Raw genomic sequence first — 14,349 nt, 5'->3', positions numbered from 1 at the left:
TCTCTCCCCTTCCCCTTCCCTTTCCCTCTTCCTCTCCCTCTCTCTCCTCTCCCCTTTCCCTCTTTCTCTCTCTTCTCTCTCCTCTCTCCCTCCCTCTCTGTCCCCTTCCCTCCCCCTGTTCCTCCTGCTCTCCCTCCCCTTCTCTCCCCCGTTTCCTCAGAACCTTCGAGACCCTGAGGAACCACCCGTCCTTCTACCTGTTTAACCATCGGGGCCGGGTGCTATTCCGGCCGCTGGACGTGGAGACGAAGACGCCCGCCCCGGCCGTGCCCTCTGCCCTCAAGCTCCGCCAGCCCAAGCCCGGCTGGCGTTAGCCGGCGGCCCCCCCCTCAGTACGCCCGGCGGGCTAGGGGAGAGGGCCAGTGAAGGGCGGGAGGTCCATCGTGCTGGGCCAGCCTCGTCTGCCTGCGAGGCCCTGCCTTCGCCGTTGGAGACTGGCATGTCGCCGGGATCTTGCTGTGCGCCACCTGCCGCCAGCGCGCTCGGGGGAGGCGAAACAGGACGGACGCTGCCTAACGCAATAAACGGTCTGTTGGTTTTCAGAGAGTTCACCTTGTCTTCTTTCCCATCAACCCACCTTCCCTTCACCTCGATAACCTCCCCTCCTTGGGCCGGGGTTGGTGGGGGGTGGTGGTGGTGGTGGTGGTGGGGGATGTCGATTCTCGGAGCCGATCGGGTGCGCTGGGCGAGGGAAATTGCGAGTGGGGGAGGGGCATCGCATTCGACCAACCCGTGGGAGGCTCCCGAAAATATTCCCGGCACGAAATGGCAGAAGAGGAGGGATTTCAGCAGGCTTGTTTTCCCCCACACCCTCTTGGAAGGCAGCTTCGAAAACAATAGTAGAAGCCCCTTGGGATTGGAGGTACCAGCACAGATTGGCAACATAGCTCCTGGATCGGAGCAGACACGCCGTTGGGGGGGCTCCGCACCTTCGTCCTCAGAGGGAGCAGGGTTTGCAAGCAGGATGCCTGGACTTGGAAGGGTTGGCTTCACCTGAGACGTCTCCTGGGTCCCCTGTTCACAGCTTTTCAGGCTGCAGAACTGCAACCGGGGGTGTCCCGCAGGGATCCATGCTGGGTCCCCTTCTCTGTGCGTCATTTTTGGAAACGATTTGGATGGGAACAGAGGAGGCACACTTAGTAAGCTCTGGGCTGACACCAGGATTGGGGGTGTCGCAGATGGTGAAGGTTCTCTTTAAGTTTACAAAGGGATCTTGATCGATTGGGTCAATGGGCTGAGGAGGGGCAGATGGAGTTTAATTTGGATAAATGTGAGTTGGTAAAACAAACAAGGGGCAGAACCTGTACAATTAAAAGCAAGACTTTTGGGATAGTGTTGTAGAACAGAGAGACCTAGAGGGTTCAGGGACATAATTCTTTTGTGTCACAGGTAGACGGGGGAGTGAAGAAGTTGTTTGGCGCGCTTGCCTTCATTGCTCAGAGCTTTGAGTGTAGGAGTCAGGGACGTCACGCTGAGGTTGTACAGGGATGTTGGTGAGGCCTCTTCTGGAGCACTGTGTCCAGTTCTGTTGTAGGAAGGATATTATTAAACTGGAGAGAGGGTTTGGGAGAGATTTACCAGGATGTTACTGGGTATGGAGGGTTTGAGTTATCAGGAGAGGCTGGGACTTTTTTCACTGGAGCGTAGGAGGTTGAGGGATGACCTTATAGAGGTTTATAAAATCATGAGGGTTATAGATAGAATGAATGGCAGATGTCTTTCCCCAAGGAAGGGGGCATTTAAAGACTAGAGGGGGCACATTTTTAAGGGGAGAGGAGAGAGATTTAAAAAGGACATGAGGGGCTTTTTTTTTTTACAGAGTGGTTTGTGTGTCGAATGAACTTCCTGAGGAAGTGGTGGATGTACAGTTGCAATGTTTAAAATACATTTGGATCAGTACATGGATAGGAAAGGTTTGGAGGGTATGGGCCAGGAGCAGGCAGGTGGGGCTAGTTTGGTTTGGGATTAGGGTCGGCACGGACTGGTTGGGTCGAAGGGTCTGTTTCCGTGCTCTGTGACTCATGACCAAGCGAGAGGTGGCATGGGGAACATGGGGGTCATTAATCAGTCCTGCCAAGGTTAGCACCCACTGGAGGTGAAGCAGATCCATGAGTGGGTGGTCAGTGTCTGTATACAAAAGGGACTTGCTCGGGCCCGAGTGATGCAGTTGATCTGCACCCTTCCCTCAAACGTCGCTCACTGTCTCACTTGTAGACATCCACAGCTCTATTAGGGGAAGAGAGAGTCCCAAAGATCCCCCAACCCGAGCAAGGAAATTCCTCCCCGTCTCAGTCCGAAATGGCCAGAGCCTCAGACATGGACGCTCCCCAGACCAGGATGGGGAAACGGCCTCTCGGTGTCTATCCTGTCGAAGGCCCCCTTTCCCAATTTGATGCATTTCGACTGACCGTCTTTGTTCCGTTCGTGTCTGTAAGAGTCACGCAACTGTTAAAAGTGTAGAGGAGGCCATTCAGCCCATCAGGCCTGCAGCAGCACACACTCTCAGGACATTGTTACGGCGGATTTTGCACACCGTGACCCAGGTATTCGGACTTTTGGGGGGGGTGTGTCATGCGTTGATTTAGTGATGGCGAGCTCCCAGGAATGACAACGTGATGACTGGATACGCAGTTTACCAACCGCATTTCAACAAAGCTGCGAAATGTCGGGGAAGCTGTCTGCAGCGTTTCCCTCAAACCTCACAATCTGCCCCATCAGCAGGGGGCAGCAGGATCCATGTTGTCAAGAGGACAGACAGTATCCTACACGCTCTACATCGGGGACACTGTGGCGCTCCCTCGGCGCTGACCCTCCGGCAGCACGGAGCTCCCTCTGGCAGTGCGGCGCTCCCTCGGCGCTGACCCTGCACAGCACTAGACTGTCTGCCTCGATTTCTGGTGCTCTGGACACTGACTCTGAGTCAAGAGTGATGCCAGTGTGTTAAGACTATTATAAAGGATGCCCCATTTGCCGCACTTTCTTGAGGAGGAGGGATTCTGTTGTGACTCACTGCCATTATTTATCCCAATCAGGCAAAGCAGGAGGCTAGTCTCCCCTCTTGCCTGCCCCGGCTTGTGCAATGAACATCACTGTGAGGTGCTAACTTCATGTTCTCATCCAAATAATCACCCTCTTATCTTTAAGGGGATGTGATGGCATTATCACGGGACTGTTAATGCAGAGACCCAGCTTATGTTCCGGGGCTCTGGGTTCGAATCCCACCACAGCAGATGATTTTGAATTCAATTAAAAACCTGGAATTAAAAGTATAGCTTGATTTGTTATTGTCACGTGTAGCGAGATATAGTGAAAAGTATTGATCTGTGTGCTAACCTGACAAATCATACTTGACGTAAGATCAGAACAGAATGTAACGTATAGTGTTACAGAAGGATCAACTTTATGTTCACAAGCCTAATAACAGCAGGGAAGAAGCTGTTCTTGAATCTGATGGCACGTCTTTTCAAACTTTCATATCTTCTGCCCGACGGAAGACGGATGAGGCCGTGGGAGGCGTCTTTGACTGTGTTAGCTGCTTTCCCAACGCAGCGGCAAGTATCAACGCAGTTAAGGGATGGAGGCTGGTTTGCATGATGGACTGGGCTATGTCACAACCCTCTGTGATTTCTTGCTGCCTTGGGCAAATTAATTGCCACGCGATGAAGCTGCTGTTGGAAAAATGCATCTGGGTCACTCGCCTCCTCCAGGGAGGAAAGTGCGATCCTCACTTGGTCTGGACTACATGTGACTCCAGACTCTGGGATGGGAAACAAATGCTAGCTAAGCAAGCTCTTCCACTGAATAAAAATAAAAATTACTTGTCTTCTTAATCACCATTTCGTTTGTAGGAGCTTGCTGTTTGCAAATTGGGTGCAAGACTTCCTGCAAGTGGTTTTGTTTTGAAGGGATACTCCGGGCTATCACGAGTAAATGGGGCGTCCGGCTTGCTGGGGTTTGTAGTCCGCTGGCTACCGATCTCTCCTGCAACTGAACGGATCCTATGGCGGTCGAGGACTACATTTCCCAAAGGCCTGCGGGGTCACATCGGTGTTAGGGAAGGGAGGCGCCATGGTCGCCGGGACCCGTAGTCCGTGTCTGTGTTTTGGGAGGGGGTGGTGTTCGACTTGCTGCGCCGAGATGCCCATAAACGGAGCGGCGCTGGGCACGCCGGGAGCTGTAGTCCGCTCTCCCCGACCCTCGGCGTGAGCGTCGCGGAGGGCGAACTACATCCTCCGTCTAACCCTGCGCGCCCCAATGTGTCCGGGCGCCATCTTGGATAGCTGTGGAAACCTGGGCGGGAGGCCCACCGGGAGTTGTAGTCCACCGAACCGCGGGGCGTCGTCGTCGTCTACGGGGCGTCGTGGAGGCGAAAGACTACAACTCCCATCGGCCACACACCACTCACGTCAGAAACGGCTCGCCTCTCGTCCTTCGGGCGCCATCTCCCCTGGACTCCATGTTGGTGTCGCAGTGAAGAGAGAGCGGGAGGAGGAGGAGGAGAAGAAGAAGGAGAAAAGGAGGCTCCCAGACCGCCTGGGCCCTCCCTTCTTTTCGTTTTATCTTCGCCGCCGACTCCCCTGAAAGGTCAGTGTCTGAGGACGGGGACGCGTTCGGGGCGGAAAGGAGTCGGGGTGGGGGCGGCATCGAGCGGACTAGGCCGCGAACGGAGCCTCGGCCTCGCGTACGGACCCCTCCGCCCCTGGAGAGGGTGTGAATGCGGCCCAACTCCCCGCCCTCCGCAAACCATACCAAACCCAGAAGGGAAAAAAAAACAAACTGCATCGACATCCCACCTCCCCGTCCCTCTTTTTGACCTGTAAATTTTATTTCAGTTCATGTCATTAAGTGAGGGTCCAATTTATGTGTGTTTTAATGTGATAAACACTTCCTGTCGCTGTTTAAATCGTCCAGAACGTGCACGTAAGCCCCTATCTGTTGGGAGCTATCCCTCAGATGCAAATCTGCGTTCAATATGATAAAATCCCCTCCTGACATTCATAAAACCCTAATTTGTGTCTTTAATGTCATAAAAGGCTCCTGATAAACACTTCCATCTGTGTGTTTAATGTTATACAAACCTAATTCTATATATAATCCCCAAGCTGTGTCCTTCATGTTACAAAAAAGTCTCCTAAAATACATACACTTCTTAATCTGTGTGTTTAATGTTATAAAACCACCTGAAGTGTGTACACACACCTAAATCTGGGTGTTTAATGTTGCAGAAACCTAATTATACACATAATCCCCAATCTGTGTCCTTCATGTTATAAAAGCCTCCTGACGTACGCGCGCACCCCAATCTGTAAGTTTAATGTTTAAAAAAAAACCTTCTGAAATACACACAAACCCTAATCAGTGTGTTTAATCTTCACAACAATATGTATAATTTCCAATGTTTGTAATTAGTATTACAAAATTTTCCAACTAATACGTAGAAGTATCCAGTTGGTGTCATTAATGTTATAAAAACCTCGTGAAATAGCCACAAAGCCTAATTTGTGTGTTAATGTTTTAAAATGTTCCTAATAATGTGTATAATTCCTAGTCTGTTTGCTTAATGTTATAAAAGCCTTCTGAAATACACGCACGCTCTAATCGGTGTCTAATGTTATACAAACCTCCTGAAATACACACACACCCCAATCTTTGTGTCTAATGTTGTACAAACCTCCTGAAATATACGCACACCTGAATCTTTGTGTTTAACGTTATTAAAAACCTTCTGAAATACACACACACCCTATACCCTAATCTGTGTGTTTATTTTTACAAAAACCTCCTGAAATATGCACACTTCCCAATCTGTGTGTTTAATGTCATAAAATCTTCCCAATAATGCATATAAACCCCAGTCTTGGTAATTAATTTCATACAAACCGTCTGGAATACACACAAACCTGATCTGTGTTTAAATGCTTTAAACTCCTCGAATAACATTAATGACCCAGATTGGGATTTTACGCATTATTAGGAGAGTTCTATAAGATTAAACACACAGATTAAGGTTTATGTGTATTCTGGGAGGTTTTTAATATCATTAATGATACAGATTGAGAGTTATATGCGTTATGAGGAAGATTTCGTAATATTAAACACATTAATGACAGATTGATACATATAATCGCCTATGTTATGGAAATTGTCTGAAATACATACAAACCTTAATCTGTGTGTTTAATGTTATAAATCACCTCATAATATGTATAATTTCATGTCTGTGACATTAATGTTATAAATACCTTCTGAAATTTGTGTTGCAAAATCTTTTTCATAATATGTATAACCCCCAATCTGTGTGTTCAATATTATAAAATCTTCCTAATAATATGTATGATTCCCAAACTACATCGTTAATGTTCTAAAAACATTCTAGTAATACATATAATTTCCAATCTGTGTCATTGTTATGAAAACGTCCTGAAATACACAAGCCTTAAATCTGTGTTTAATGTTTTAAAATTTTCCTAGTAATGCATATAATTCCTAATGTTTGTAATGCGTATAATTTAAAAATCTTCTGAAATATCTATAAACTCTAAACAGTGCTGAATGTCATAAACCGGCATTGTAATACACATAACCCCCCAATCTGTCATTAATGTTATAAAAATCTCCTGAAATATGGGCAGATCCCAAACTGTGTGTTTAATGTTGTAAAATCTTTCTAGTTATATGTATAATCTCAAATCTGTATCATTAATGTTATCCAAAATTTCTTGGAATGCACACAGACCCCAATCTGTTTAATTTATAGAAACATCACAAAATACATATCCCAGTTTGTGTGTTAAGTGTTATTAAAAAAAACTCCCATAGATTGACACAAACTCCAGTTTGTGCATCTAATATGATAAAAATGTTGTGAAGTTCATATAAACGTCAGTCTGTGTTTTGAATGTTGTAAAGTTCTCCCAAAACACATACTTAATCTCAATTGATGTTTAACGTTATAAAATTGTTTTCTAAAAACACATAATCCTCAGGCGGTGTCTAATATTACAAAATCTCACCAAAATACATGCAAACCTCCCTCTGTATGTTTGTAGAACCATAGAATTTTGCAGCACAGTATTTAATGTTATAGGTCTCCTGGAATACATATAAATTTCAGTTTGTGTGTTTAATGTTATAAAATTGTCCTGTAAATACATGCAAACCCCAATCTGTGTTTAATGTTAGGAAAACCTGCTGAATACATAAATCTGAGTCCATGTTAATATTGTAGAAGTCTGCTGACGATAGAGGGGAGCCCCAAATTACGAATGAATGATTGTGCTTACAAATGCAGTTCCATTCAGGGGTGCATTTTAAAAACCTGACATATGAACCTTTCTTGTACTCAAGAAAAGTTGCTTTCCATTCTCCTGCCTTGTGTTCCAACTTGCGCATGGACTTCAGAACAGAAACCATTCGTGATTCAGGGACTGTCTGTACCTCACTCTGTGTGTTAAATGTTGTTTCTTAAAAAAAAATCTGTAAATACGCACAAATTCATCTTTAGTGTAAGTTATCAAATAAACCTCAATTTTTGTGTTGAATGTTATAAAATCCTCCCAAAAATACACACAAATCTCAATCTGTGCTTAAAGTCATAAAATATTCCTGTAAAATACATACAAACCCCAAATACAGTCATACAACACAGAAACAGACACTTCGGTCCAGTTTGTCCATGTTGATCAAGTTCCCAAGCTAAACTAGTCCCACTTGGCTGCATTTGGCCCATATCGCTCTAAACCATTCCTCTTCATATACTTGTTCAAATGTCTCTTAAATATTATCATTGTACCTGCATCTAACAGTACCTCTGGCAGTTCGTTCTACACATGTGTGGGAAAAAGTTGCCCCTCAGGTCCCTTTTAAATCGTTCTCCTCACCTTAAAAATATGCCCCCTCATTTGAGCTCTCCCACCCTAAGGAAAAGACCTTTGCTATTCACCATATCTATGCTCCTCATGATGTTATTGACTCTATAAGGTCGCCCCCTCACCCTGCTATGCTCCAGTGAAAAAGGTCCCAGCCTCTCCTTACAGGTCAAAACCTCTCGCCCCGGCAACATCCTGGTAAATCTTTTCTGAACCCTCTCCAATTAAATGTCCTTCCTATTGAGTTTTTAAATGTTAGAAAATCCTCATGAAATGTATGTAAACTCCAGTCTGCATGCTTAATCTTTTAAAATCCTCCAAGTTATGTGTATAAATCCCCCATCCATGTTAAATGTTAAAAAATGTTCTGAAATGCATATGACCCCCAATCTATGTGCTTAATGACGTGAAAACCTGCATGAAATTCATATAAACCTCAGTTAGTGTGTTTAATGTTATAAGTCTAAGAATAAGGGGTAAACCATTCAGGACTGAGATGAGGAAGAATTTCTATACTCAGTTGTGACCCTGTGGAATTCTCTCCCACAGGAAGCTGTTGGGGTCAGTTTGTTAGATATATTCAAGAGGGAGCTGGACGTGGTCCTTGTGGCTAAGAGGATTAAGGGGTACGGAGAGAGAGTGGGAGTCTTAAATTGCATGATCATATTGAATTGTGGGTGCAGGCTCGAAGGGCTGAATGGCCTACATCACCACTTATTTTCTATGTTTCATAATCTTGCCAAAGAGTACTGGGGTTCCGTGAGTAATGAGCATCTGATTTATGAAGGACCGTACTTACAAACATGATCCTGTCCAGCGGTGTAATTTAAGGACCCAACATATGAACATTTCTCATGCTTACAGACAGCTGCTTTCCATTGTACTCCCATTGTGTTTCAACTTACCTACAGACTCCACAATAGAAACCACTTGCAACCTGGGACTGTCTGTGTATACAAACCCTAATTTCTGTGTGTTACATCTATAAAATTCTCCTGAATCACATTAAACACATAGATTAGGGTTTATACGATGTGAGATCGCTGAAATGTATACAAATCCTCGTCTGTGTTTTAACATCAAAAAATTCTGTTTTAAATACATATAAATCTCAATCTGTAAGTCTAACGGCATAAAATATTCATGTAAATACACACAAACCTCAATCTGTGTTTAACGTGATAAAATATTTCTGTAAATACACACAAATCTCAATCTATGTTTAATGTTGTAAAGTATTCCTGTAGGTGCGTACGAACCTCAGTCTGTGTGTTTAATGTTATAAAATGTGCCTGTGAATACATAGAAGCCCCAATCTGCTTGTGTGAAGAACTATAAAATTGTTTTCACCCAGACAGAAAGTTGGAACTCATTGCCTGTAAAGGGGGGAAGAGATAGAAACCCCACATCACACTGAAGGAGCGTTTAGATATGCCCTTGCAAAGCCAGGGCTATGGGCCTTACCAAATGCTGCTAAGTGGGATTAGAATATTTAGGTGGTTGCTTCTGACTGGCGCAGACTGGATGGACCGAAAGGCTCTTGCCCGTGCTGTAGATCGATCAGGTGTGAACTTATTGAATGGTGGACTCGACTCAAAGGGTCTTATGTAATTTTAGTTTCGAGCCATAACTGTTCCCAGTACGACTTTGGGCAATACAATGTGTAGGTGGTGACCTGCCACCCTTGAGCTGCTGCAGTTGACATGGTTAGGAGGCACTCTCTCGGGGACAGGAGTCTCAGGAGTTTGACCCAGCAACAGCGAAGGAATGGCTGAGGAAAGTTCCAACACGGGGTATGTTGTGTGTGTGAACAAAAGAGGAGTACAGCACAGGAACAGGCCCTTCAGTCCTCCAAGCCTGTGCCCCGACTAAACTAAAAAAAAAACCTGCCCTTATTCGGTCTGTATCCCTCTATTCCCTCCCTTTTAACGTAGCCATCCAGGTGCCTCTTAAATGTCACCAACATGCCTGTTTCCATGAACCCCTCTGGCAGTGCATTCCAGGCTCCTACCACTCTCTGCGTGAAAAACATTCCTTGTACATCTCCCTTAAACTTTTCCCCCTCTCACCTTGAACCTGTGCCCCCTTGTGATTGAAGCTTCAATCCTGGGAAAAAGCCTGTGACTATCCACCCTATCTATGCCCCTCATAATTTTGTAGACCTCCATCAGATCTCCTCTCAGCCGCTGTCTTTCCAGTGAAAACAACCCTAGTATTTTTAACCTTAGTACCCTCGAGACCGGGAACCATCCAGGTGAACCTTCTCTGCACTCAGTCCAAAGCTTCCAATTCCTGCTGGTAGTGTGGTGACCAAAACTGCACACAATACTCCAAATGCGGCCGAACAAGGGTTTTATATCGCTGCAGAGATAGGAAGCGCTGCCAATGGTGGAGACAGAGATAACACCATGTGGAGCTGTGGCTCCAGCGGCACACTGTGTTATCTCTTTCATATCGCTACAAAATGGTTTGCCAACTCTTGTACTCCCGGCCGATGAAAGCAAGCATGCCACGTGCGTTCTTAATCACTGTGGCCATCTGTGTGTGTCTCGGAGGGAAACTTGCAGGGGGGTGGCGTTCCCTTCTGTGGCTGCTGCCCCTTGGATGAGGGGTTTGGGGGCCATTTTGGAGTGGGTAGGGGGGAGTTGGGGGTGGGGGTTGGTGGTGGGTGGTGGTGGCAAGAGGAGAGATAGCAGCTTTGAAAGATGCTGTCAGTCAGAGGAGCCTCAATGAGTCACTGCAGTGCATCGTGTAGACGGCACACGCTGCTACTGCTGTGTGTCGTGGGTGGAGGGAGGGAGGGAGTGAGTGTCGAAAGTGGGGGTTAGTGTCTCGATTGTAGAAACTAGGGGTGGGTCATTAGAGCCTGCTGTGCTGTTCAACAGGCTGATCTTCTATCTTAATGCCTGTTTCTGCTTTCTCTCCATACTCCTCGATGCCTGAAAGTTGACCTGTCTGTTTCTTGAATGTACTTAGTCACATGGAGAGAGATTTTCTCAGGTTGCCCACCCCCTGAGGGAAGACATGTTTCCCCATCTCTGTCCTACTGTATCCCCTGGACTCGCCCTCGCCTGCCCCAACCAGGGGGAAGCATCCTTCCTGCATCTAGAGTTTTGTGCATTCCAGTCAGATCTGCCTCTCACCCGCACGGTGACCCCGGGGAACCAGCGTGTCGCGATATTTAAAGCCGTCTCGATCCAGTGGAGAGGACGTGTCCTTCATAATCGTTCTCTGACCTTCTGTGTCGTCTTCACCCTTTCTGACAGCAGCCCAACCCCTCCTCCCCCACCCCCCCCCTCCCCCAATCCCCAGCCCCACACACACACAAACCCAGCATGTACAACGGCATCGGCCTCCCCACCCCCCGGGGCAGCGGCACCAACGGCTACGTCCAGCGGAACCTGTCCTCCATCCGGCACAAGAAGGACAGGGTGGACTACAAGTCGGAGGAGGAGCTGAAGAAGCTGGAGTCAGGACTGGTGAAGAAGCCCAACCAGGACATCCTGGACCATGAGCGCAAACGCAAGGTGGAGCTCAAGTGCATCGAGCTGGAAGACATGATGGAGGAACAAGGGTAAGCAGGAGTCACTGGGAGAGGGGACGGTGGAGAGCGGGAATGAACGGGGACGGGGTTTGGGGTCCATGGGGATGGTGTAGAGCGGGAATGAACGGGGACGGGGTTTGGGGTCCATGGGAATAGTGTAGAGCGGGAGTGAACGGGAAGGGGTTTGGGTCCATGAGGACGGTGTGAACAGGAAGGGGTTTGGGCCCATTGGGACGGTGTAGAGCGGGAGGGAACGGGAAGGGGTTTGGGTCCATTGGGACGGTGTAGAGCGGGAGTGAACGGGAAGGGGTTTGGGTCCATTGGGACGGTGGCCTGTGCTGTTTGACTTGAGTTTTTCCACTTCTGTGCTCAGGTACTCGGAGGAGGAGATTCAACAGAAAGTGGCTACGTTTCGACAGATGCTGGTGGAGAAAGTCGGGAGCCAGGGCAAGGAGGAACCAAAAGCACGGACAGCGTGAGTACCTCTCACATGGCCTGGCGCAGTCCTTCCCCTCTTCTACAGCATCGTTTCCAGGTCAGCATGGGGTGTGAATGTGAGCCTGTGTGTGCGTGTGTGTGCGTGAGTAATGGGGCTCCGAGGGGAACTTGCTAGCGGTACTGTTTTCCCCTGCGTCTCCGCTCATCCTTCTACAGGGTTGAGTTGGTGGATTTAGAAGGCGCTCTCGGAGGAGCCTTGGTGAGTTGCTGCAGTGCATCTTGCAGACTTGTGCCTTGTAGATGATAGCCAAGCTTTGGGGAGGTGAAACTGGAGGGAGTTACTCGCTGCAGGATTCCTAACCTCTGACTTGCTCCTGTAGTCACAGGATTGATATGGGCCTGGGGTCCGGGTCAGTTTCTGCTCAATGGGTAACCCCCAGGATGTTGATAGTTGGGTCGGGTTGTGGGGTGGATTCAGTGATAGGAACACCATTGAACGTCAAGGGTGGGGGGGAGGCAATAGTTAGATTCTCTGTGTTTCAAGCTCAGAGGAATTGACATGTTTTCTATCCTGGGTATCCATCGTTTAGAGTAAAACAAACCCTTACCTTCGGAAAGTTTGATAGGTACCCCCGTGTGCCCTTGCACCTCTGACCCCAGAGGAAACAGTTTCTTCTCTTCACTCATTGAGTGAGGCAAATAGGAAAGAGATGATAAAGGCAAGGCTCAGCCAGCAATCCCTGAATTGGGAGAGAGAGAAAAAGATGCTGCAGTGCAGAGGGATCTGGGAGACCTGGTAGACGGATCCCGTCTAGACGGTACGCAGAATCAGCGATTGCTTTGGACGGCGAATGCAATGTTGGGAAGCGGAGGGGGGGGTTCCTGAATCCAGAGCCCCGTGCCCGGGCTCTGACCTCCTTCCCCGACTGACTCGTGCTCGGTTCGCTGAAGGTTCGGCACGTTCCAGGGGTTTGTCTCGGTGGAGCGGGAATTTGGGACAGCGAGCAGCGATCTTAGCGAGATGCCTCGGCTCACGTCCCGACCTTTCGCTTCCCTCTGTCAGGGTCAGTGAGACCCACCAACTGGCTGAAGCCAATGAGAAGAAGAACGAGCGGCTCCGGGCAGCGTTTGGGATCAGCGACAGCTACGTGGATGGCAGCTCCTTTGACCCCAAGAGGCGAGCGCAGGAGGTGGCAGAGAAAGCTGAGCAGCAGAAGCAGTACGGGTAGGTCAGGGGGCATGATGCAGTTCCTTACACTGTCCGTGCTGCACATTCCACACACATCCCCAGCACCACCATCTGTCACGCCCTTTCATCAACGTGCTCTATGCTGATGCCCATCTTCTCTCGCTCCCGCTCCCTCTTCCCTTCTTCCCCTCCGGCTTCCCCACTCCTCCTGCTCTCTGCAACCCTCTCTCCGAACTGCTCCTCCCCTTCTCTCCTTCCTACTCTCCCCCAATCCCCCCCAATCCTCCCCCCGCCCCAGTCCCAAAGGGCCAGCTGCGAGGCTGTGGTGCAGCCACCCCTTCCTGTGCTTCAGGGTGAAACGGTGCAAAGCAGCAATTCCCAAACAGTCCAGATGTCTCTCTCTATGTTGTTGTTTGCAGTAACGGGCCGACAAGCCTCTCCCCGTGCTCTGAATACGCTATGGTTTCGTTTGCCGTTCCCCGGGATTCAGTGTGGTAATTGGCGCCCGTCCATTCCCGTCCTGACAGTGAGCTGGCTGTGTTAAGTCCATGCGCTCGCAATGTTGCTATGTCCAATTGGAGGCACGGTGCTGTTACAGCACAGGAAGAGGCCCCTTGGCCCATTTTGCCTGTACTGCTCATTTGTGCCCAGCAACAAGGAAGGCCTAGCCACTGTTGTTCAAAGAATGGTACGGGGCGACTAAGTTATGATCACTCTTTCCTTTGGTTGTTGGAAGCTGAGTTACGTTTGCTCTTTATCGAGGGCATTTTGGATCGAAGGGATGGTGGGCAGGTACTCATTCCCTGGAGCATTGCCCGCGGCAACATCTCGGCCATTGGGGTAGGGGTGGCGATCTGTTGACAAGTCTCTCGAGCGCGAGGTGGAAAGGGCTTGTTTTTACATTTTCCCCCTTTAAGGGTGCCACTCAATCTCTCTGACCCTGTCGTCGGTTGCTTTCTCCGCTTTCTCCCAGCGGCAGCAACGTCTACGAGCCGGCCCGTTCGAGATCACCATCGCCGAAGCGGAGGAAGAAGAAGAAAGCTCGGAGCCGGGAGCGGTGAGTCGGGAGTGGAAGGCGCCGCGGGAAGGCGGACGTGTTTGCGAGGAGCACAGTAGGGAAGGTTCAGCTTGTCTCCCGTTCTAACTCTCACGAACCCCACTCTCCCATCCCTCTGCTGAAGCCTCGTCTCTCTTTGTCAGCGCGCATGAGCGTGAGAGAGCATATGAGCGTGCGAGCGTGTGCGCGTCTGTGTGAGTGAGCGTGCGAGCGTGTGCGCGTCTGTGTGAGTGAACGAGCGAGCGTGTGCGCG

The 14,349-nt window shown here is 48.7% G+C and overlaps 2 protein-coding genes across 4 annotated transcripts in view; both read left to right on the top strand.

The window, feature by feature from the left end:
* mmgt1 (membrane magnesium transporter 1) overlaps window positions 1-542 on the top strand; it is a 2,826-nt gene extending 2,284 nt beyond the window's left edge. For both annotated transcript variants that reach the window (XM_048620928.1, XM_048620927.1), the window contains exon 4: window positions 161-542. In XM_048620928.1, coding sequence (XP_048476885.1) covers window positions 161-314 — 154 coding nt within the window. In that variant the 3' untranslated portion in view covers window positions 315-542. The remainder of the gene's footprint in view (window positions 1-160) is intronic.
* Window positions 543-4,432: 3,890 nt separating this feature from the next.
* On the top strand, window positions 4,433-14,322 carry LOC109926274 (serine/arginine repetitive matrix protein 2-like). 2 transcript variants are annotated; one of them, XM_048620924.1, is made up of 5 exons: window positions 4,433-4,584; window positions 11,138-11,442; window positions 11,786-11,887; window positions 12,914-13,075; window positions 14,013-14,322. In XM_048620924.1, the coding sequence occupies exons 2-5, from the start codon at window positions 11,204-11,206 to the stop codon at window positions 14,098-14,100; spliced, it is 591 nt and encodes a 196-aa protein (XP_048476881.1). In that variant the 5' UTR covers window positions 4,433-4,584; window positions 11,138-11,203; the 3' UTR covers window positions 14,101-14,322. The 2 variants fall into 2 exon arrangements, with proteins under 2 accessions (XP_048476881.1, XP_048476880.1); XM_048620923.1 differs by having other exon boundaries at window positions 11,135-11,442.
* The last annotated feature ends 27 nt before the right edge of the window (window positions 14,323-14,349 follow it).

This window comes from Rhincodon typus, chromosome 49 (genome assembly GCF_021869965.1).
Source record: "Rhincodon typus isolate 14 chromosome 49, sRhiTyp1.1, whole genome shotgun sequence".
In the NCBI taxonomy this organism is placed as follows: Eukaryota; Metazoa; Chordata; class Chondrichthyes; order Orectolobiformes; family Rhincodontidae; genus Rhincodon; species Rhincodon typus.
This window is presented reverse-complemented; position numbering and strand designations above follow the sequence as displayed.